Source organism: Caloenas nicobarica, chromosome 26 (assembly GCF_036013445.1).
Source record: "Caloenas nicobarica isolate bCalNic1 chromosome 26, bCalNic1.hap1, whole genome shotgun sequence".
In the NCBI taxonomy this organism is placed as follows: domain Eukaryota; kingdom Metazoa; phylum Chordata; class Aves; order Columbiformes; family Columbidae; genus Caloenas; species Caloenas nicobarica.
This window is the reverse complement of record NC_088270.1, coordinates 3,549,855-3,572,486: the sequence shown is the minus strand read 5'-3', so window position 1 is coordinate 3,572,486 and position 22,632 is coordinate 3,549,855. Positions and strand designations below refer to the sequence as shown.

General features: G+C 42.0%; 1 protein-coding gene across 7 annotated transcripts in view; it reads right to left on the bottom strand.

Moving 5' to 3' along the window:
• PRDM10 (PR/SET domain 10) overlaps positions 1-22,632 on the bottom strand; it is a 40,468-nt gene that overhangs the window by 15,585 nt on the left and 2,251 nt on the right. For 4 of the 7 annotated variants that reach the window (XM_065651947.1, XM_065651950.1, XM_065651951.1 and 1 more), the window contains exons 2-13: positions 18,414-18,565; positions 16,195-16,384; positions 14,245-14,409; positions 12,737-12,796; positions 10,877-11,008; positions 9,801-10,008; positions 9,145-9,386; positions 7,900-8,103; positions 6,008-6,080; positions 5,245-5,362; positions 4,143-4,272; positions 2,463-2,690 (exon numbers count right to left, since the gene is read on the bottom strand). In XM_065651947.1, coding sequence (XP_065508019.1) covers positions 2,463-2,690; positions 4,143-4,272; positions 5,245-5,362; positions 6,008-6,080; positions 7,900-8,103; positions 9,145-9,386; positions 9,801-10,008; positions 10,877-11,008; positions 12,737-12,796; positions 14,245-14,409; positions 16,195-16,287 — 1,653 coding nt within the window. In that variant the 5' untranslated portion in view covers positions 16,288-16,384; positions 18,414-18,565. The remainder of the gene's footprint in view (positions 1-2,462; positions 2,691-4,142; positions 4,273-5,244; positions 5,363-6,007; positions 6,081-7,899; positions 8,104-9,144; positions 9,387-9,800; positions 10,009-10,876; positions 11,009-12,736; positions 12,797-14,244; positions 14,410-16,194; positions 16,385-18,413; positions 18,566-22,632) is intronic. The other 3 variants (XM_065651952.1, XM_065651953.1, XM_065651949.1) reach the window with 3 other exon arrangements.

The window sequence follows — 22,632 nt, the reverse complement described above, 5'->3', positions numbered from 1 at the left end:
CTGCAACGGTCACGCTTCTGCAGGTCACCACCAGGGCCAGCTCTCCAGCCGGAGTTTACTCTTTACTTGGGCAAAACTGCTTTTTTGCCTCAGGAAACAGTAACCAGATCTTCAGGGTTTACCCTGTAGTTAATAACTGCCCAAGGGGAGCTAAAGGGCAAAGATAAAAACCACAGACAATCTTGAAGGTGTTTTGTGACCTTCCGTGTTTTCTCAGGGTTGATTAATAATGATGTAACACGTACTGCAGAGCCACAGTGAGAACGAAATGCTTTTAGCAGAAGGGAATAATTAGGGCAGGATGACAACAGGGCAAGGATTAGAAAAGTGAAAAAGGAGTAGGGACTTTTTTTTTTAACTTTATCTTACTGTTTATACTCTTTGTTAAACAATTGCTTGCTTTTCTTTCAGCATGAAGCGACTGTGCTTTCCAAATCATATCCCTACCCCTGCCAGTGGCTTCCTCTGAGTAAAGCAGTCACCTACACAAGGAACATTTTAGGGTCAGGTCTGTATGTAAAAAAAACAAAACCAAAAACTACAACAAAAAGCATTTGGAAATGCAGATGTTTCTGGGATCAGCGCATAGACACCCTGGACACTGCCCAGAACTGAATTAAAAACAAATACTCATTTTGGCTGGGGACCGAACATTCCTCTATGTGTTATGAGAGTATTTTGAAGGGTAGGTGTATATATTTTCAAAGTCTTATTTCCAGGGAAACTCCACAGGCTGAAAAATGAACTGATCCTACCAGGACCTGAACCGTGAGGCACCAGAGATGAGGGCTTCCAGCTAGAACACAAGCGCTCTCAGAGCATCGCTGCCTTAAACATTAGAAAAGTGGAAGCAATTCACAAATTATTGGTTTTGAAAATTAAATCCTACATAAGGAAGAACTAGAGCCACACAGGTCTCCAGATCATAATCCGGAGTCAAGACTTTCTACCTGGGTACCAAACGTTTGCTTTTTTATAATGTTGAGTGCCTGATTATAAGAAGGTGCTGTCGAACCGAGTAGGTGCTCACAGGGTGCTGGAGCTTGCTGTGACTTTTTCAGTGCTTAAAAAGTAATGCTTGCTAGTTTACTCTCATCTCAGGTTCTCATTGCTCACAGTCTGATGCAATTCAGAAAGGTGCTGTGCAACCATCCACCTGCCATTCTGCCAGTGCCCTCATCTCGAAATATCTCCAGGACTCTGCTGAACACAAACTGGGAGGTCAGAGAGATCTGGAGATACAAACATGTCAGCAAGGACTAAACCACCACTGCACTCCTCTTTAGCTGTCATCCATTTGTGACAAATTTCCAGGGAACAAAAGCTAAGTCACAAGACAAAGAAGTAATTTCAGGATTTCTGTCCCTTCCTTCCCACATTTACTGTTTAAGATGAGCTTAAGTTCACGCCTTGGGTTCCAAAGTCCAGAGAAGCTTTTAACATATGAAAATCAAATTATGGGTAGAAACTTGTCATTCAGAGAGTGTAGGCATTTTATACGGTTAAAACTTAATGTGCCTTCGCCAAATGCTTCCTTCAAGATACGCTGTTGCATTTATGTGGTAACACTACCACTGGTCTCGCATACATAATGCTAAAAACTGAGAGAAAAATTTGGCTCGATATCTTCCTACACAGAACAGTTACTCAACTCTTCTCTAATCCTTTCTCCTCCCCTAAAAATGAAGTCTTACCCCAATTGCAGCTGTTCTTTTCTGTAATCAAAATTTTACACATGGAAGAACAAGAAAAAGATTTTAGGCTAAATAAACCAATCTCACAGTTACACAGCTTGAAGGATTATGTGCTTGAATCATTTCCCTCCCACACATTGTGGAAAGAAAAAAAAAACCAACAAAACCCACCACAAACACCAGCTCACCCAGTTGACACAAAGCTCAGGCTCAAAGTGTTTGCTGTCAGTACACAAAACTCTTAGTACAGGTTTTAATCTCAAAGATAGGCAGGTTCCTCTACCCCAAAGGACTTTATCACTAAATATCACCATCATCATCATCAACTAAGTGGATCTAAACTGAGGTCATGGTTCCTCTTTGGCAACTATTTGCAAGACAAGAGTTCCGAGAAACACAGATGGTGCTGTGAACAAGTCATTAGTCTGCGCCACAGTGCTGCGATTCAGCCGGCTGTTTGGAACACTCCTGCTTCCAGCTTGGATGGACGGTGTTCTATCAAAGAATTACTGTGCTGGAATTGAATCAGCTCCAATTGGTGAGCAATTCTCACTAGCATCTCACGAGATACTAGTTCTTTACATGTTATTTGTCTTCCTCTCAGAGCAAAGAAAATTGCCAGGAATGAGATGCGTTATTCGGGATTTGGAAATACAACAACAGGAGGAAAAGAGACCAGCTGGTCCTGGCAGGCAGGTCTGGCACTCTCTGGGTTACAGCAAACAGAGAGGGCGAGGGAAGACGTGACTTGCTGTCCTCTTAGCTTACCCTGATACGCTTCGCTCGCCTCATGTCATCTGCCGTCATGGTGCTCTGCGTAGGCACCGCGCTCTCGTCGTGCTGCGGCTGGATTTGGAGCGGGTGGTTTTCCGACTGCTGCTCCAGTGCCGGCTGCGTCTCTGGTGGCACCGGAGTCTGTTCCTGCTGCTCCAACCCATTCAGCGCAGCTTGTCCGGCCTCATCAAACTGCCCCTTGCTGGAAAAATGCAGCAAGTCCTGAAATCGCAAATCATACAACCAGAGATTATTCCCCCCACCCACTGAAAAACACTTCGATAACACTCAGCAGACAACAAGATTTCTGAATATTTAATCACAAGCTATCAAAATGTGTCTATGCTAACGCTTCCCTGTGTTGCACTGATGCTCTCAGCAGATCACCTCCACCTGCAGCTGCACCATTCAGACCAGCCGCGAAGAAGCGCTGCAGGTAGGTGACCCTCTTGCCCATCACATTGTTGAAGGGGACACACACAATTTAAATGACCCAGCTGTTAATAGCCAAGCAAGTTCTTCTGCACTCATGACCCTATTACTGCTTTAACCAAAGATGTGCTATGCTAACATGTGAGAAATTTTACAACCAAAGTGACTAGCACAGACCAGGGAAAGCAGAGAATTTCTGTCTTGAAGTCGCTGTCACTTGGAAACATTATCATATATTGTTATGCAGTGTCTACTCCAAACAACTAGCTGGAGTGCTGAAGAGTGACAAACAAGATCATTGTACTGTGCACTGTGTGTTTTGCCATCCAGTTTCTAAGCTCTACATGCTCTTGCCTACCCAGCTATGTACATCGCTTATATTTAATCACACAAAGCTGTTTTCCTCCCTTTTTACATTAACGTAAAAGAAACGGGAGGGTGTCGGGAGCAGGAAGCACACACCAAAAATCTGTCTGCGCTTAATGCAACGTTCAGAGCAATTCTGCATGCTCAGAACACGAGCGGCAGGAATTCATAGGCAACGTATAGATTCCTCCCTGAGTCAGGACTAAACCATGACCCAGTGAGATGCCAGAAGAAAATTACCACTCCAGATATCAGCTTTCAGCTAAGTCATAAAACAGAGCTACTGATCCCTTGTGGCACCTTTCCTAAAAGGACTTGGTGGTAACCTAAGCATGGTCAGCAGAGAGAATTTAGCCTTTTACTTATATAAATGCATCACATTAGGTCCCTATATAACCAACAGCCACAAGCAAAAGAGCATTTTGCAATACATACGCCTACAGGAGGCCCTTTTGTTAATATTAAAGCATCATAAAGAATCATAGCTCAAACTGATTTAATTCTACCAGCAACAGTTCTAAGAGCAGACTCCGACCTCACGTTACAGAAAGGACAAATATGAACCTAAATTCCCATTACAGTTTTACTGTCTGAATTACTTTTGTCCTGCTGCTAAACTGCCGCAATAACCTCTCTCACTGCTAAGTGCTTTGGGATGAAAGTTGCTGTAGAAATGCAAGTGATTTTACAGTTTTTATAGAAGGAAGGTAGTGTGCACCCCTGGCAGAGCATCATGGCTAGAAAACCAATGACGACTCGGGTACAAATCCCAAGCACACCCTCAGTTTGCACTGATGCTCCAAATTATTTTAGTCAAGGGTTTACATACCATGTGATTTTTTTTTCCCCTCTTCCTCACTCCCAAAAAAAATGTACCTGTGTCCCTTCTTCACACTTTTCCCCATTTTCACTGGTTACTTCCATACGCATGAATTTGGGAGGGCGCCCCGGGCGTCTCCCCGGTCCAAACCTCCTCTTTCCTCGCCCACGACCTCGGCCTCTGGCTCTGCAGAATACACAGTGCTCCATGTTAGAGACAAAAAGAGATGGATTTGGAATCTCCACTGATTTTGTGCATTCTTTCTCAGCATCACTGTTCACCCATTCAACTCAGTAAACATGGCCCACAGTAAATAATAAAACCTGAAGAAATTCTGGGAGCAAAAAACAGGGTACCGGCTAATATCTATTTATTTTGTGCTCTATGAGAAATCAAAATCCAGAATGTATTAAAATTTATTTCAGTAATCATGAGATCAAGAGGACTACCGGCTTCTAGCAAGTCCACTGCTGTGGCAACTCTCCTATTTCCAGCATCACAGCGTATGGTGTCCTGGAAAGCATTTTTCAGCTAGATGGAACAAGTGCACAAGGAAACCAATTTAAAAGCCGAAGCCATAGCATTCCTCCCCAAAAAGGCACTTAGCCATTGACGGCAGGCAGTAAAGTGAAGGCAATGATTTTCTGTGTCAAAAAATAAAGGAAACAAAATGCAGCCACTTGCTAAGTTCCAGGAAAAAGAAGGCACCAATGTCTCCTGCTCCCTGAGGGATGTTTGGAGATTCAGCTTTTAATAGGTCAGGATAAATTATCTTGACAGTGCAATGAGGAGCCAAAGCACCACAAGTTTTGTGCGCCAAGCTCCGCAGCTGCATACTTCAGAGAAGCACCAGTATTACAATACCGTGGTACTGAAATATTGCTACGTTTTTAAGTCATTGGCCAAAAACCCAAAAGCAAAGAAAGAAATCTCACCAGTTTCGACAGGGTATTTATTTTCCCCAAGCTACTACTTTCGCGAAGTCTCTTACATCCCTCAGCTTCCTGGTGCCATATTCATACTTTGTGCTCAGCTGTTCTCTTGTGGGTACCCAAGTTGGTCAATAAGTTCTATAGGGCAAAGACTCTCCTTTCTGCAAGTTTGGGGAAGCACCGCAGTGACACACAGACAAAAAAAAAAAATCAAAGCTTTCAGTACCTGCTGAAGAAGTCCAGCTTCTCATCATGGGAGTTGAGGTGCTGCTGGAGTTGCTCCGAGCTCATGAAACGACGGTTGCACTCGTAACATGGCCAGTTCTTCTCTTGCTCTCGGAGAACTATGTTCAATTGGAAATGTCAATAACAGCATTTCAGTCACCGCCAATTTAATGCCTCATTTTTCTCCCCCAAGCCTTTCTGTCCTCCGTGGGCTGTATTTCTCCCCAATGGTTGGACAGTCGGCAGAATACCCGGCACTGCTCCACTTGGCTTTGCTTTTATCCCCTCTGCACTGTGGCATGACAACAGCTCATCACAGAAAGACAAAGGTCGCTGGGGACAATTCACACGGACAATATACGCTGCTTGAAATTCAGGGAGATTTTGAAATATACCCTTGTATGAAAGAATACCTACAGGATTGTGTCTCTGGCATAAATTAGGGGAGGTCAAGAGAAATTTCTGAAGCTAAAGCAGTAGGACATCAGTTTCTAACACGGACTCAAAATTAGAGTACAGAACTGCAGCTCTTTCCAGCAGCAAACTCATGCGTCCCAGAAACTGAGGCAAAAGCTTAATTGATTACATTACCATGAGAAGAGTTAGTACAAATAAGTCCCAATTATTCAATCTAATCTGGCTTAACTTTTCTTAACCTAGCAGAAATTTGGGAGCACTATACAGGCCATATACATAAAACGAAGAATTACACCACCCAGACACCATCACACTGCAAAAACTGGGAGCAAAAGTGCCCAAGTTACCCTTCCTCTCCTCCTCGGATATGTCATGGATCTTCTGGTTCACAAACTCCGCGTAAGAGGCAGCATACCACACCTGCAGCACAAACACAAGACAACAGAACGCTCAGATGGAACCAGAACTAAAGGGAATTCATTTGAAAATGGTTTTTAAGCAATACATTTACTTCACTTGCCTCAACCACTAACCCTTATTGCTCCTTTCATCCTCAATAATAAAGCCTGGGAGATCAATATGCCCCCACTGAGGAATAAAAGAGCTTTGCTCAGAAAGCATATCCATTTAATTTTAAGGTATAGCCTAATATGAATGTTAATCTCACACATGGCTACCAGTGGCTCTAAAGGAAATAAGATTAATCTCTTTGGACCCGACGGTATGATTGTGAAGGATGGATGTCGGCAGAGTACTGTTACTTGTTGTACCAAGAGGAATGGAAGAGCTTTTAACTTGGGGGATTTCCCATTTCTTTCTTGCACTCTTTACATAGAAAATAAGCAGCACTGTCCACAGAGAGTCATTGAAAATGTTTCTGAACTGCTGAAGGATTAAAGGAATATGGTCCTGCTTCCCAAAACAAAGATCTGCCAGGCTGCACCTCGATGGACCCACTTCTGTTATATAAGGGGTTTAGGAAGCCTTCAGCAGAGAGAACCGCAGGAGGCAGAAAATACCAAGTTTATTAGAGCCTAAAAATCAGATGCTCACATTTAGCTGAGCATTCTTGCATCGCCTCTCGTTTTATCTTACTGTTTGATGCTCCTAGACTACTCACCTGTCACGCAACACAGGAGTTTTCAGCTTCAGGTGACTGATCTTCCTAGTTCAATCTTTGGACAAAATTTGTATGAATGCCCTACATCCACTCGGGGAGGAAAATACATTATGGAGCCTAGGTAATTAGCTTTCAATTATCAAACCAATTTTACCTCAAAAGACACTACTAACACATGGAGGAAGAAAAACGGTGCTTCTACAGGCATGTCTGTACAGATTTAATTAAAATCTGATTTCAAATGGATTCAAAAACTGATGAGAAAATTATGTTTGGATGCACTTAAAAATAGATTAACAAGGTTTCTAGTGATTCGGTTTAAACAAATTAAGGACTGATTTCAAATAAACCAAAAAGAATCCTACCCTCTAAAAAATCAGTAACAAGTGCATAAGCAGGTTTTCCCTGGTTTAGCCTAGTGTGTTTAAAACTGGTTTTTGTTCAATTGTTGAAACTGATGTGCAAGAAAAGACTTGAAGGAGAACAAACAATTTCCTGATATCAAAGTGTTTTGGTCACCCCCAGATCCCCAAAAGATGTTGAAAATAAAGGCCATCTCAGCCAGCCATGCTGCTTTGAGCTCAAAGTAATCAATACATTTGTAGAGGGAACAAAAAGAAACTCACAGGGAAGCCACAATATCCTTTATCATTTTCCACATGCAAAGTTTCAAAAGTTCCAGGAAAGCCAGGTAAAGTGAGAGACCACATTCACTTAAGGCACCAGAAAACAAGTCAAGGGCACACAGGACTAACTGGAAAGGGCATCCAGAACTAAAAAGAATAAGACTGCTGCAATAAAAATTAGATTGCATCAGCAAAATACATGCAGTGTAAAGCATGACACTGACAGACAAATCATTTACATGTTCTTATTTTAAACTTCCTCATTTCATACCTGAGCCAAAGCTCATTTAGCCACCGTCTTACGGGTTTTTAACTACTTACTGACTTCAGTGACATTTGATTCAGGCCATCATGCGCTTTATCACAGAAAAAAGGCCTAAAGCTATTTTCAGCAATAACTTCTGGCACTTGGAGATGCACTTATAAGGTAGCAACTCTAAGACCTGAATTAATCTGTAGAAAAGTGAGTCATGAAACATGAGCAATGCCATACCTTGAGTTCCTGCTTGGGCTCCACGTTTTTAATGGTCGTGTAATAAATATGGTGGCCATACTGATACGCTACCAGGTTCTGCTCCAAATGGTTTTGGGCTGGACGCACAAACATCATCCAGTTACAAAGAGCCTCGCTAGAAAGTTCAAACCACAGGTCCTCTTGCAAGTCTCTGTCTTTTCTGTCACCCTTATCAAGGGAAACCTGTAGAAAAATCCAATTACATATGACTGTGACTGCCTGGCAGCACTTTCAAAAGAAGTTTAGTTTCTAAAAATTAAAAACAACATACTGTGACCTTGCAACTTTGACATGAGGAAAGCATGAAGACATAGCTAATTTTCTCTTTGCTAATAGGGATCCAGAAACCAGCAGCACTTGGAAAAATACTTAAAACAGGTAGAGATTTAATTAGGGAGACATGAGGGACCCTTTCATGGATTTCAAGGGTAAGCAGCATTGATGAAGAGGGTCAGGCACAGTGCTTGACATGAGCCTATAAACAAGGCACAAGGAGTTGTAGCTTTAGCAGGTTATAGGATATAGGTTTTCAGATGTTTTTAACTGGCAGACCCGCTTCTCCTTTCATTTCCTGACTCGTGACACTGCTGCTTTTTTAAACTTGTGTTAGGTGACTGAGTCTGCCTGTAGTCACAACTTCCTTGTCAGACACTGACCAGAGACCAGCGCTACTAAGACTGCAGACCTAATGTCCAGCAAATAAAGGACCAATTCCTATAATGAAACCCAGAAATAAATGGATAAAAGTAAGTCAAATCCATTATACCTCAGGCCAAGGACTTGGCATGAAGAAGGGGAGAAAAATCTCTCCTCTTCCCTACATCTTGTAGGGGAAGAGGAGGGAAAGGGGGAAAAAAAAAATTTTAACTTAAGTTACAGCATGATGCAAGATAATGGTAGCAAAACATCCTCAGATGGGGCTGCTGTTTTTATGTCCAGATGCTGCTTCAGCCCATGTGAGAATGATTCACAGCATTTCATGTTCTGAGTCCTACATATCATAACACCATAGTGCCGGAATATTCTTCATGATTATTGGGTTTCCCTGAATAACAGTAGTTTTCAGGCCAAAGCAATCTGGATATTTCTAAGTTACAGAGATGGAAGTAACAAAAGAACATTTCCAGTGAAGTCACTGATCAAGGCAGAGTGCCAAAAGCCATGAAAATCCAAGTTTAAGCATAAATTGATCCCTCTTCTTCCCTCACACCACTCCCTCCTTACCTTCAAATGGATATAGCAGTCTTTGAGTTCCGTTTGTCTAACCAGGGGTCCTTCCACGGGTCCAAACTGCGTGCGTTTTGGGATCCGCCTTTTAGAGAACACTCCTCCCAAAAACCTGTCTATGTAGAGCACCAAGGGGAGGCTGGCTCTTGCCCTGGTCAGCACCGGCCGGTTGGGGATCGGATGCAAAGGTCCGTGTTTGGGACACACCGAGGGATGCGCGTTATTACACTCTTCACACCCTACAACGCAAAGTCAGAGAGGACGCAACTGTCAGGCAGACACTCACGCGCCAACTCAGAAGACAGAGCCTTATCTCTCTCGAAACATCTTTGGCTCAGCTGTGGGAACATTTATTCCAATAACCTGTCTACATTTTAAAATATTAGAGAGGGCAGCCTGCAAAATCAAGAACAAAGCAGCTCAGAGACTCCACCAAAGACAGACACTTGTCTTTTTAGTGGGGCAGCCCAATATGAGTATACATTTCTGGGTATAAAAGGGTTTAATTATTACTGTTAAAAATCTGAATGTTTTGACTTGTTACTGCTAAAATCTGAATGTTTTTTTACTCCAATTTACTAGAGGAGTGATGAAAGGGAAAGAAAAAAAAAAAGAGAGCAGCAAATAAACTACATACTGCTTCATATGCTTACACAAATCATTGGGATCAAAGGGTCGAGGCGGATCTGGGTCCCATTCATCCATATCAGTGTCTTCCCCTTCTTCATCCTCATCTTCATCCTCATCATCTTCCTCTTTTGCTTCCATCCTTCCCATTTGATTCTGCAGAGGTGCTAAAGGGTCAGAACCATCCACTGCCTCCATAGGAGGTAACACCTGGTTGTGCACCTGTAATGATGCCTGAGGAGAGAATTCACAACAATTAAAATGGATTCACAAGGAAAAACACTCTGGCAAAGATGAGCAACGAAGGTTCTTGCTCGTCTACCCTTTCTGCTTCCTTTGGCAATGGAAAGGAGGACAAGGGACAGTGAAGTGGCATGATAAACGATTGCTGAGGGATGTTTCACAGTGCTGCTGCTGACAGCCTCACTCAGGACAGCTCTGTGGTACTTCTGAGCTCTACCCTGTCAAAGACTGACTTCTCAGGAGAGAAAACTGGAACTTGAGAAGTTTTGGATCCTCACAGAATGCCTGAAATAAAGTTCAGGCTCTGTCGAAATTATCTAGAGCCTAAAGCCGTATTTTAACTTCTTCTGTACAAATGAGAGAATCCTGCACTTTGGCGCACACAAAAAAAAAGGGGAAAAATTAGCTGAAGTGCAACTGCACAGAATATTCAATCACCCACACAGGTTTTTCAGGTAGAGAAGAAGAAATACTACGCACAGTAAAGCTGTCTGAAAAGACAGGCACAGAGACCCAGTGGCTGTTGGTCCAATGTGACAGCCAGCGTTACACCTCCCATTAAGTTTGCTTTTCAAAGCTGAGAAGAGTATTTTAAGGCTGCTGCTCAAGATGGAACAATCTGTAGAACAGGTTTCTCTGTATATTAAATACATGATCTCTCCCTAAAAAAAAAAAAAAGCCACCACAACACACATTCCATAGTGAGACTATGAAAGACAGAACAAATCTGCGCTCCAGCTTTCTCGCATCTCCTCCCGTATCACTCAGACACGTTTCACCACCTGGGACAATGGAGCAATGAAATTGGTGTACTAGCACATTTAAAAAATAAAAAAAAAAAGGGTGCCTGGCAACTTACTCTATCTGCTTGTGGACCCTGCTCCAGAGCCATTTGCTGGGGGGATTCAGCAACGCTGCCGAGCACGGACAGGTTGGTGGGATTCATGGTGGGGTTCATGCTCTGAGCAGCAGCAGGCAAGAGCACAGTTACCTAAAATTATAGGCACTCATTTTAGCGCTGCGGCATTTCCATCAGTCACCTAACACGGGCAGTGCCCTGCATGCAAAGCTCCCTGGAATCCTACAGCAGGTCCAAAACTGCAGCATTTTAACACTTTTTTTTTTTTTTTTTAAGTAGGGATGATGGACTTGGACAAAACCTGCAGATCCAGGGACAAAGAAAAAAGCTTCAAAACTCAGTCTAGATTCTGCAACTTCTGACTTTCTTATCTCCCACTTTTCACTTTAAATTATGATTCTATCCAGCCAGGGTTCAAACTGCACTAAAAAAAGATGTGAGGAGCAACTTAGTTCTTGGTAAAAACAGTGATTTGGGGTCTTTTTCTCTTCTATCTCCAAATCTACCTTTTTTTTCCCCTTTCTTCTTTTTAAGGGAGAAGGTAAAGAAGGAAAAAGCAGCATCTCCTCTTTATGCCCATCTTTCTTTTTCTCAAGCCAACCAAGATCCATCACAGAAACAAAAAGGAGTACTAACCTCACTGGAAGATCAAGTACTCAAATAAGAGTATGTCAGCAATTATTTTTTTCTTTACATTATTTGGTCACGCTATAGTTTTTTGGTTTTGCTACTTTTTTTGTGTAGCAACAAGAAATTCAATGCATATTACCATACTGCTCCCATCCATTCGGTGATAAAACAAAGCAGAATTAAGATCCTAGGAATCACCTTTCCTGTCTGTTGTTTCCTGCTTATCTATACAGGAATTTGCACCACTATCCCGCACGATTTTTCATCCTTCTCTACAGTTCACATCACGCGGCTTCTAGTTTGTGCCTCTGACTGTTAAGCAGATTTTAGGCTAAAATTAAATCCCCTGCCCCTCTACAGAGTGTTTAATAAATATCAGATAAAACTGAGAACAGCAAGTTGTGCATACAGTGAAGGAGCAGACAAAAAAATCTATAACATAAGTGGACAGGCAAGTCTTAAAACTTCAAATCTAGTTATTTTAAGAGGCATTAAGAGTAATTTATGAAACTGCTTAAAATCTACAGCAAAAAGACTTCAGGGAACCATGTGACAGTGAGAAGGAAACCACCAAGATGACAGCTGAACCGAGCTGTCTGGTATTGACATTTCTGATGCCAAGTGGCAACCGAAAAGGCATCGTTCTCCACTGGCACAGCTCCAGGTCTGCCAGCAATCCGAGGTTCACACAAGCTTGTGTCTGTTTGTACCTCATATTAGCATTTCCTACTACTAGTCACACTTCAAACAGATCCTCACTTTCATTTCCATGTCAGACGCTGCAAAGAATAAAAGCATTATTTTTAAAAACCTTCCCATTTCTTTTTAGAATAAAGTTTCTTTTGAAAGCCAAGAGGAGCTTAAATTATTATTTTAACATTTGTTGTCAGTTCAGGGATGTCCCACATGAAATGCTGATGCAAGAGCACCTGCAAAGGCAGGAGCTGCCATAATGAGGGACTGACAATTAACAAGCAAATGAACATCTCTGCTGGAACTGCTGTCGGTGTTGGAAGGAAGGACGGGCTGAGGACACACAGACAAGTGCTCATGCCCTTGATACTCCACAAGGGATACTAACAGCCCACTGTCTGCTGTCAGAGTCCATTTGCACTACACGTCTAAGTCATCTCTACTTCTAATTAGATCATATATTTGTTGAATGAGCTTTAAGACAAATAAGATTTTTTAGCTTCTTAATGCAAGGAAACATTAACATCTCTTTCTTACCTGCTGGGTGGTAGCATCCTGTTGGACGTACGCCACTTGGGACGGATCTGTAAACAGAGTCTAGACAAAGTGAAAAAGGCTTATCAAACCGGCCTGGGGGCTGTTTAATCCCAACTCACACAAAAGTTACCCTGCCGCCAAGAAGTCACCCACATTTGATCCTTTCCTAACTTCTAATGTGCCTATTGCCACAGCAGACTAATTCAACTCATCCCTGTGAACCTAAATGCATAGAAATTAAACTAAAATTAGGTAGTGCTCCATAAAAAGATAACATTAATGTGGCACTTCTCATACAGAAGACTATTAACTTCATCTTTCTGCAAATTCACAAGAGAAAGCATGCAGATATCAGGCATATATAGCCAGGATGTTTTTTTAATTTAATGTCAACTCCAATATTCTTATAGTAGCCTGCAAGAACACCCCTGATGGGATGGCTTTCCCCTAGGAAAAGCAAAGCTCAGATGAAAACTAAGTATTGACTGAGGTCAGCCTTGCTTACTGTGCCAAAACTTGAAATATTTGAGCTTGTAGCAGCCTGGTTCCAGCAAAACAAAGCATAGCATGATACAAATTCCACTAGCACTTTGATAATTTCATGTCAGTTGCATGATAGTGTCTTAATGCTACTTCTTTTTTTTGGACAAAATGATGGTATTCAGAGTTTTAGAGTTACTTGGTCAGTAACTTCCTGAGAGATATCCTCTCAAAATACCCTCTCAGAACATCCCACCATGGAGGAATGGTTTTTATGTAGCAGCTAAGAACTGCACAAGAGAGATGACACAGCTGTGCTAGCGCTGCTGCGGGTGTCAAGTACATGCACTTTGCAGCATTGCTGATCTGTCCTGTCAGCAAAGACATTATAAAACATTCGACAAAGTGTGCCCATTCCTCTTTTTTATCTGTCTACATAGATAAAAGGATGCATACTATATTAACCCCATATAAACACATTCTGCCAGAGAATAAAAGCTATTTGATATAATTGTGAAGAAAAAGAATGTAGGTCTGTAAAAATCAACAGCTTCACTGAAGAGAGACTACAAAATTAGATTGAATACACTGAGATCCTCTGCAAAAAGGCCCGTTATTGTAACTATCAACTATGAGTACTGTCCTATGCAAAATGAGGACTCTTCCAGACGACACAGAGCACCCTGAATCTATTTCACTGAATACAACAGATGCAGAATTTCTGGAGAGATTATCTGTGTTTTGGAGAACACTTTTGATTTAATTATAATCTCATTCACCTTCAGTGAAATAAGCAGCATTTTATAATTCATAGTCTCAATATCCTTCGATTACCATATCTGCACATCAGACAAATGAACAGCATGAAGTCCCTGTTCAGCAATGAGCGGAAAAAAAAAAATAAGTGTTAGGAGTAACCGCCTGCTATTTTCCAGCTGTATCGCTTGGCCGGTAGCTGGCTTTAATCTCCAACAAGATAATTTCATTTTCTAAGTGCCAAAAGAGGGTGGGCTCAGAACTACACGTGCCTGCGTAGCTTCCACAGGATGGATGTAAACAAGAGTGTGCTCTGAGGTGTCCACGGAGGTGTAGGAGGTGCCATCCGCCGTGTAAACCACCTGCTGCGAGGGCCGGTCCTGCTCATCGCTGTACACGATCTGTGCCACCGTCCCCCCCTCGGGGACAAAGTGCACCTGGAAGAGAAAACACATCGTGTATCGAAACTTCTGCAGTCAGAGCTGTGGGAAATGAGACAAAACACAGCGGTTGCAGAGGTGCCTTGGAAAGCAGAGAGTATACTGTGTCCCAAGTATTTAGCCAATTGTCTTGAAAATGTACATTTAAAATATCATCTGAATCATGCTAGCAACCCAGAAATCTGGACACAAGAACTACCATCCATTTCTGGTTTTCCTCTGCATTTTAATTCAAGACCCAACTGGTATAAAGGGCACCTTGCCATACTTAATTCTTGCATGATGCTTCAAAAAGCCATAAAAGAAAAAGTTTGGATTTGAACTGGTCTATCTATGGGATTTATTAGTATACTGTTTCCCTTTAGTCTCATATTCCTTTCTGAATTTATGATAATTACTTCATTCAGCTACTTCTGTAGTTGGAGGTAATTTATTCTATTTGATGAACGGCTAACAGAATCTATTAACTTTGATTCTGCTTCAAGTAATAGTATTGCACCTATCATGAGGCAGCAATAACACCTGTTATTACAGATTGCTTCTCTGTAGTATGTACATGCAGCATCAGTAGAAGATGCAACTATTTAAACAGAGAAACATAACTGAAAGCTTTAAGCAATGATTCCAAGGACTACTGGAACAAGTTGCATCTAGGGCAACAGTTTAAATCCAAACAAGTTGATTCTGACAGAACATTATGATCTTAAATGATGATTAGCAGCCTACCTTAAGCTAGAACACTTAATTCCAGCTGCAATAGGAACATGTTTATCTTTTGACATCCCTTACATGCTGAAAACCACTTTCAGCCCATGGGAAAAATAAGACAGCTAGCATAAAACCTAATTTTAGCATCCATATTCATTTCCACACAAAATATTTTCATATAAAATAACACCACAGTTACCTACTTACTTTGTTTCGCCTTTTAGGTTATGCTTCAAAAGATACCAGGTACTCCCCCACAGATGCTAAGTGCTGATTCTGTACACTAAAATCCTACACAAACACTCCAGTAAGGATGCAAGCAGTGTTTCACATTTGGAGAGCGCTCTGCAAATACTAGTTAAGCCTTATAACTGCCAAGTGCAAACAACAGTATGGTTATGTCATTGTATAGATAACAGGACACAGGCCACGGAAAATTGTCTTAGCAAATTTCAAAGCTGGAAATTACCAAAGAGACAGAATTTCTCAGCTTGTGGGTCAAACGACACGCAGCATCCTCTTTATAACATATTCAAAAGAATAAATCAATTTACGGTCTTGTAGACATTCTCAGCTGCATTGTCTCAGAGACAGAGACTAGCTGCATACAGCAGAATCTGGCTGTATTAGTCACTAACAATTAACATTTCTCCCTTCTCCACTACTCAGATGTCTGACTGGAAAAAATTATTCATATTACTTTCCCCAAGGTCCACCCACTGATGCCATCAAAATGGGCTGCCACAGACCACAGATTTTGTTAATATTCATTAATCTAAACACCCTTTCCCACATGGTTCTACATCTATTTGGACACAAACTTCTCTAGCCACCAGCAGGTTTCATTTAGCTCGCTTCAGATGTCTGTGTGCTCACTGCTGCGGTTTGCACAGCTCATTTTCTGAAGCTTTAATCCAAAGTATCACCACAGACGTGTTTGTATTTCTTCTCAAATGAAAGCTGAGTTTCCAGACTAAAAGAACCAGTCGACTGAGAACGCCTGCTTGCTAAGGCACCACACCAAGCCTAATGTAATCTGAGCAGAACCCGAGCACTCTGGAAGGCACCAATCACCTGAGCAGCATTCTGTTCCTGCTCAGCAGAGTCAGTCCACACCTGAGGACTTTCCCCTTTTGGGTCCATCTCCTCCCTGCTGTGGTGCTCCATGATGAGAGAGATCTACTGGAAGAATGTCTGGCTGAAGAGATTCATCTGTTCACTGTGTTTCTGCTTCCAGAAGACAAGGTGATCTTCAGTAACATGGCTATTAAAAAAAAAAAAGAAGATGGAGATATTAGAACAAGTGTGACACATGAAGTATTATCGTCAGCTACTGCGCTACAGGAACACACTGCCAGAGTAAAGCAGGTTTGGCTTGACAAACACACGCATTCACATTTACTGTACTCAAGTTCTGCTGTATAGCACTTTCCATATCCTGTTAAGGAGGAAACAAGGCAATCATTGCTACAATCGCACTGCAGGATTATACTGAATGCCTCCTGCACTGAAAAATTAGACTGAATTCCTCCTGCTTTGCTTTCCTTGGCCACAGGCAGCCCACGAAATATTCTTCACGTTGTTCTCCTGGCACCTACAGGCCCAGAAATAAATAAATGATGCAGAAAATTAACCTTAAGCTTCCAACAAGAACACGCTACATTCAGAGATGCATCACCAGTTTCTTGTTTCATCTGAAAGAGGTTTTGTTCTTGGCTTTACATCTACAGGCAGCTTTCACCTTGGACAAAAGTGCAGCCCCAGCTGGTATTGAGGCAGTGTTACAATAGACAACTTTTAGAAAAAGAATAATGAAACTTAAACTTCAATTCACATGAGCCTGAAGATCCTGACAAATTGCTTCCAAGTGAGGTTTTATTAATCTCTCGCAATTTTATTGGGGCCTCTCAATCTGCCACGGGGAATCTCAGATGGGTAATTTACAGCTCCGGTGAGTGGTTCAGCACCTTCCCAATCCTTGGGCTCTAATGTCGCATTAAATCACGAGCCCAGGAATTAGCATGAGGCTGAGCCCATTTCATTTTTCAGCTAGTCCAATTAACTTTATTTGATACCGAGCGCTGATCCAACGCCAGTCCCCGCCCGTGCACCAGGAAGAAAGCAGAAGGCTCCTTGCTGACGCTTTCATTCATTTGCATTTGAAATGCAAATTATTTTAGTCATAATTTATTCCCATAAATGCTAGCAGTTGGCTTGTCATTGACAAACTAAAAAAAGATGAGGAAGAAAAAAACAGAAGCAGCAGGCACTTTTGCCTTGTGCTAATTTTGCCAGCTACAAATAAGCTTTGCAGACCCGAACACTGACTGTAGCACTGGTCCTGGCCAGAATGTCTAAATCAATAGTACAGAGAAGTTGCAAGCTCACGTCACCGAATTGCGTGGTGGTGAAAGAAATCATATTACTTCCACATATACACAGAAAAACTGTGGGAAAGATAATTCTGGGCATCGCTAGACAGTAAGTCATGCCATCATGGGTGACTAGAGCCTAAAAATTGCCATCTCATGAGGCCTCCCACACAAGTAGAGAGTGAGGAACAGTTCTGACTTCAGATTAGACCCATACAACATTAGGTTATGGGAATAAAGGAACAGATATCCTATCTACATTAAAAATACTTGATAGAAAATATCCAGAAAAAGCAGTGAGGAAAAAAGGAAAAAAGAAATCCATATACCTGTGCACAACACTTTAGCTAGGACATCTCATTAATACAAAAAAAATTAACTGCAGCAAACAACCAGGGTTGATAAACACCAGCCTTACTCTCCAAGTGTTGAAACCAGGGTTGTTTACAAAGAAATGTTATTTATTTGTATAATACAGCACACACAAGCACTAATCTTTAAATAAATATGATGCATCCCTACAAAGCACTATAATCACCAAGGGGTCCAAACTGCTTGTGTGAAACGTGACAGCATTTATGTCAGTAACACAATCTGAACAATTTTTACGTAAAATTAAGTGCCTATCCTGTTGATATTCTTTGGCTGGTTTATCCCAAACAGCTCCTTTTTGACTGTCATTATTAATCAGGAGCCAATTCAGGTAATTGCACTAATAGCCAGTAGTTTAATCAACTACCTAATGCTTAGAAAAATAAAAATGAATACTAGAGGTTTCAAGTTGGGGTGGTTTGGGTTTTTAAAAATATAGTTATCCTGTTAGTAAGAATGTAATTAAATTAACCAGGGACTGAACTAAGAGAAAGGCATGGTTCTGGCTAATTGCACACGGTGCAACAAGTAGTGGAATTTTTGGCTGACCTTCCCCACCAGCAGATACTGAAGGTCTGAAGGAAGATGCTGACTCACTCCTGCAGACTCATTTTGGCACAAATAACTTAACTTCAGTGGAAAGGAGACCCAAGGGTTCAGAGAGGTCTTTAACAGATGAAACTGGGCATTTAGATTCATACCTGCAAAAAAATAGTACCAGAAAGTTGGAAAAGAAAGCAAAAGTCATTCATTTCAAGTTTTGCCATGCTTCTAAAGGTTAACAGTGACTTCAAATCTCAGGGAAAAAAAAAAAAAAAACGAAGTTGAGCCAAATTCAGTGGCTTGGTGGTGCAGTTTCTCTAAGTGGTATTTTTATTGCTGTTCTTCACAGAAATGAAAAAAACACTGCTCAACCCAGCCAATTGTGTGGCAATAACAATCAGACAATATTAGGAGCTGTAGGATTTGCTGATGCTTTCAGCTTCTGTAATTCAAAAGACAGGCTAGGATATGACCCTCGGGTATGCATTCCTGCCCAAGACTGGATCTCCGTGAATTCTCATCATTTCTGTCAGCACCAAAATACACAGAGAAGCACATTTCCCTGGAAACGTGGAGGTGCTGAGTGAGAAATCAGTACAAGAGCAGACAGGACACAGCCCAGAGAGGGCCCAAGGCAGGGGCAAGTGTTGAAATTTTTGGGTACAAAAGCCAATAGCGCAACACGACCTGCAAAGTATGATCTGCTCCAAAGTCACTGACAACAGAACTGCCAGGAAAAACAAACACCCAAGTGAGTTTACCAACATTTATTTTGGTCTTTTCTGTCATCACTTTGCTCACTGGTCCTCTATAGGATGCTCTCCCTCATTTATTCTGCATGACCTTATTTTCTTAATTAACTCCCCCTCTCAGTATCCACTACAGCTGTAACAATGACAGCCACAGTTCCTCAAGATTTTAACGATTTCCATGTGCTCTTCTCTCAGCAGAGATGTCTCACTGCACGAGGATGCAGTACATGTCCAGCTCAGCACAGAGTCACAATACTTTTTTCAAGTTAGCTGCAAAAGAATCATGACGAGTATGTTGAGGCGCATGGTCTGTTAGCAACACCAGTTATGGAAACGTACGTAAAGAAAATACTCATTTTCTCAAAGGTCTAGCTGGAAGCTTTATTTTTTTTTTTTACTCCAAGCAGAAAAAAAACCTGAAACTTTAGGCATTCAGCATTGCCAAACAGCTGGCATGCAAGGGAACACTCTGCTTGCTCCCCGTGCTGCTTGCCCACGGATTATCCTTTGCAATTGTTGATTTTTCTCCTTGTATTTCACACACAGACATTTTCATACAAGCTAAATGCCAGGGCAAGAACCTCAACGGGACATTCTGCAGCACCCAAGGAACACACACACATTACGAGACTGACCACTCAATATTTCAAATGCAATTCTGTCACCACTCCAGTGCTCGCATACAACCTGATAACCGTCATGCACATGAGCAAGAAGCGATGCCGACATGTAAGATGCTCAACCATTCACAGCATTTTCCTCCCCAAAATAGCAGGCGTGCCTCACCCAGTCTGTGCTGGGCGATGACACAAGCTGAGATGGCAATAGGTATAAATACAACCCAGCATCACTCCAGTACGTCAGTGGCAGGACGCAGGGTGTCATATCTAACGTGAATCAAGATATAATGTGACCCAAGAATCCACAAAACTGCCATGACTTTAAAAGAAAGGGACATCTAAATAAAACAGTTACATGGCACATCCCCAAATTCTGGTGCACGTCCAGGCATACAAAATACCTACTCCAGTGGAACATAAGCTCATTCTGTGTTTGCTGGAGCTCTGAGACAGCACCCACGGGTGCTGCCCTTGAGCTCTCTATGACGTGCCCACATTTCCACAGGTTTACTTCAATATGCCATTCACATTTACCTTCCTCTTCTCAACACCTTCTGGAGACCTTCCTCTTTACTTCTTGCCTTTTACATCCAATCAAATAATCTCATGAACAGTGACGCTTCTCTGTGGCTCCTGATACCTGGAAAGCGTGTTAGTGCCACTGCCTGAACAGTTCATCTTGGTGGAAATCTCACTTGCAAACTCCTTTTGACCACTGGAATAGCCTCTAACCCCTCTCTCCTGTTTCTGCAGCATGTTTTCACCGAAGCCGTTATTAAATCAGCGGCTTTCCCCCATTCACAGCTCTAGAGGACGAGAAAGCGCTGCTCAGGGGCAAAGCCTTTGTGTCCTCAGGAGAAGACATCTCACCCTCAGCCATCGCGGCACCCACACCATGTCACCTCCTAGGTCCAGCTGTCACCCCTAACACCCAGGGAATGGGGGTGAAGGGCATTTTAAGAGAAAACCTCCAATAACAGCAAAGTCACTGCTATTTCGTATTTGGTGTACACAAATTTTTGACACTGGTTGAATATATCAAACTCACACGGTGCTTCAAAGGAAATCTCAGCTCTGAAATTCAGAGAGAAGCACCACCAAAAAAATAAGATCAACAGTAACCGCATTTTCTTGGCATACCTGCTATTAAGGAACAACAATTTCTTTCAATGCTGGGACTACACAAGAATATACACAGACAAAATCTCTGGGGACTTCATCTGCAACAACCTCTCCGAGTCTAATTAAGGACATTTTGCTGAGAAAGCATCCAAGCCAGCGCCCGCCAAATATTCCTTTTCGTCCCTTCTGAGGCAACAAGAATGGGGGAATATCAAAGCTGGGCAAGGGGAAGAGTCCAGCTCCCTGCTCAGGGAGCCATAAAGCCACTGCAGGATCTCAAATGAGAATCCATTTTACAATAATGGTGCATAAACCAGCTAATGTGATTCACTCCCCAGTGTAAAACAGGCTTGCATACAGATCGGGGTTCCCTGCAGCAATAATAACCGGAGCTATTAGCTTAATCCTTTAAGTACTGAGCTCACTGACCACTCTTTTCCACCACCAACCATATGCAAGGACAACAGGAATTGTTACAAAACGGGGTTTTTATGACTATGGGTCTTCCTCCAGCTTTTAATATGAACATGATTGATTAAGCTCAAAAGGAACATCACACGTGTCTGCAAAAAGCTCTGTCCCACACTTAAGTTAATTACCCCAGCTTGCCTAGAAGGCAGAGCCGGTGCATTTCCTGAGATCCCTTGGCAAGAAGGCGCTTTCATTGCAGCAAGAAGGTTTCTAACCTCGTTGAGGACTGAGTCACCACTGCCGGTTCCTCCTCTGCGTTCCCATCCATCAACAGCACAGATTGTTTCAAGGAACTCTGGCTCCGGTGCATTTGGGCTGAACGTTAACTATCGGGTAATATATAATCACAATATTTCTGTTTTAGTGGCGAGTTAGAAATGGAGATCATACATAGGGCTGGGACGGCAAGGATGATTTATTTCCACAAAAGGAAAAATGGCTTCAATTTATTTAGTCATATAATAGAAGAGCTCAGCCAAACAAACTCGCTCTTTACTCAAATTGTGCATAATTAATCAATCTATCTATATCCTTATGGCACATCTATCAAAGCAACGATAAGCTGGAAGAGATTTCTTAGATCGTCAAGGCCAGTCCTCTACTACCGTACTCAACATGTGTCACCATCCTGTTCCTAAATGGACAGAGCCCAAGCACTCTCAGGTTTTACTAAAATAAAACAAAACTCTACCAACACATATCTCAGTTCCTCTCCAGCTTCCTCTTACCAGTTTTTTGTCTCTTATCCCTTCTCCTGCTCAGATAACTCTTCCAAAAGTTACTACCAATTAGCAGAAATAGTTATTCCCCTTCCTGCAGGATAATGGTGCAGCTTCTTCCTTCCCTCTCTCAGCCCTCTGCATTAAATCACCCCTCTGCTCCAAGCTCTTAAAATTTGAAAGACAAAAATACCTTGTTTCTGCACATGAAAGAACCCAAACTTCTCTCTTGCAGAATAGCTGCTTCCCTGCAGTACAACAGGCCACAGAAAACAAATTAGCTGTACATTAAAACAGGTGGGGATTTAACATATAACACCAGTTATGAGCTTCAACACAAGTTCCATTTCTGTGTGTTTCACCAGCATGAAATAAGAGTGACAAATTGACCCGACCTCATGTTTAAGTCAAAACAAAATTCACAACACTAACACAGCCTCTGTAATTAGCTACACTTATAGGCCAATTAAAATTCAGTTTACACAGCTGGCAGCAGCTGCAGGTGGCCAGAAACGCACTCCAAGTAGCTGCTGAGTGCAGA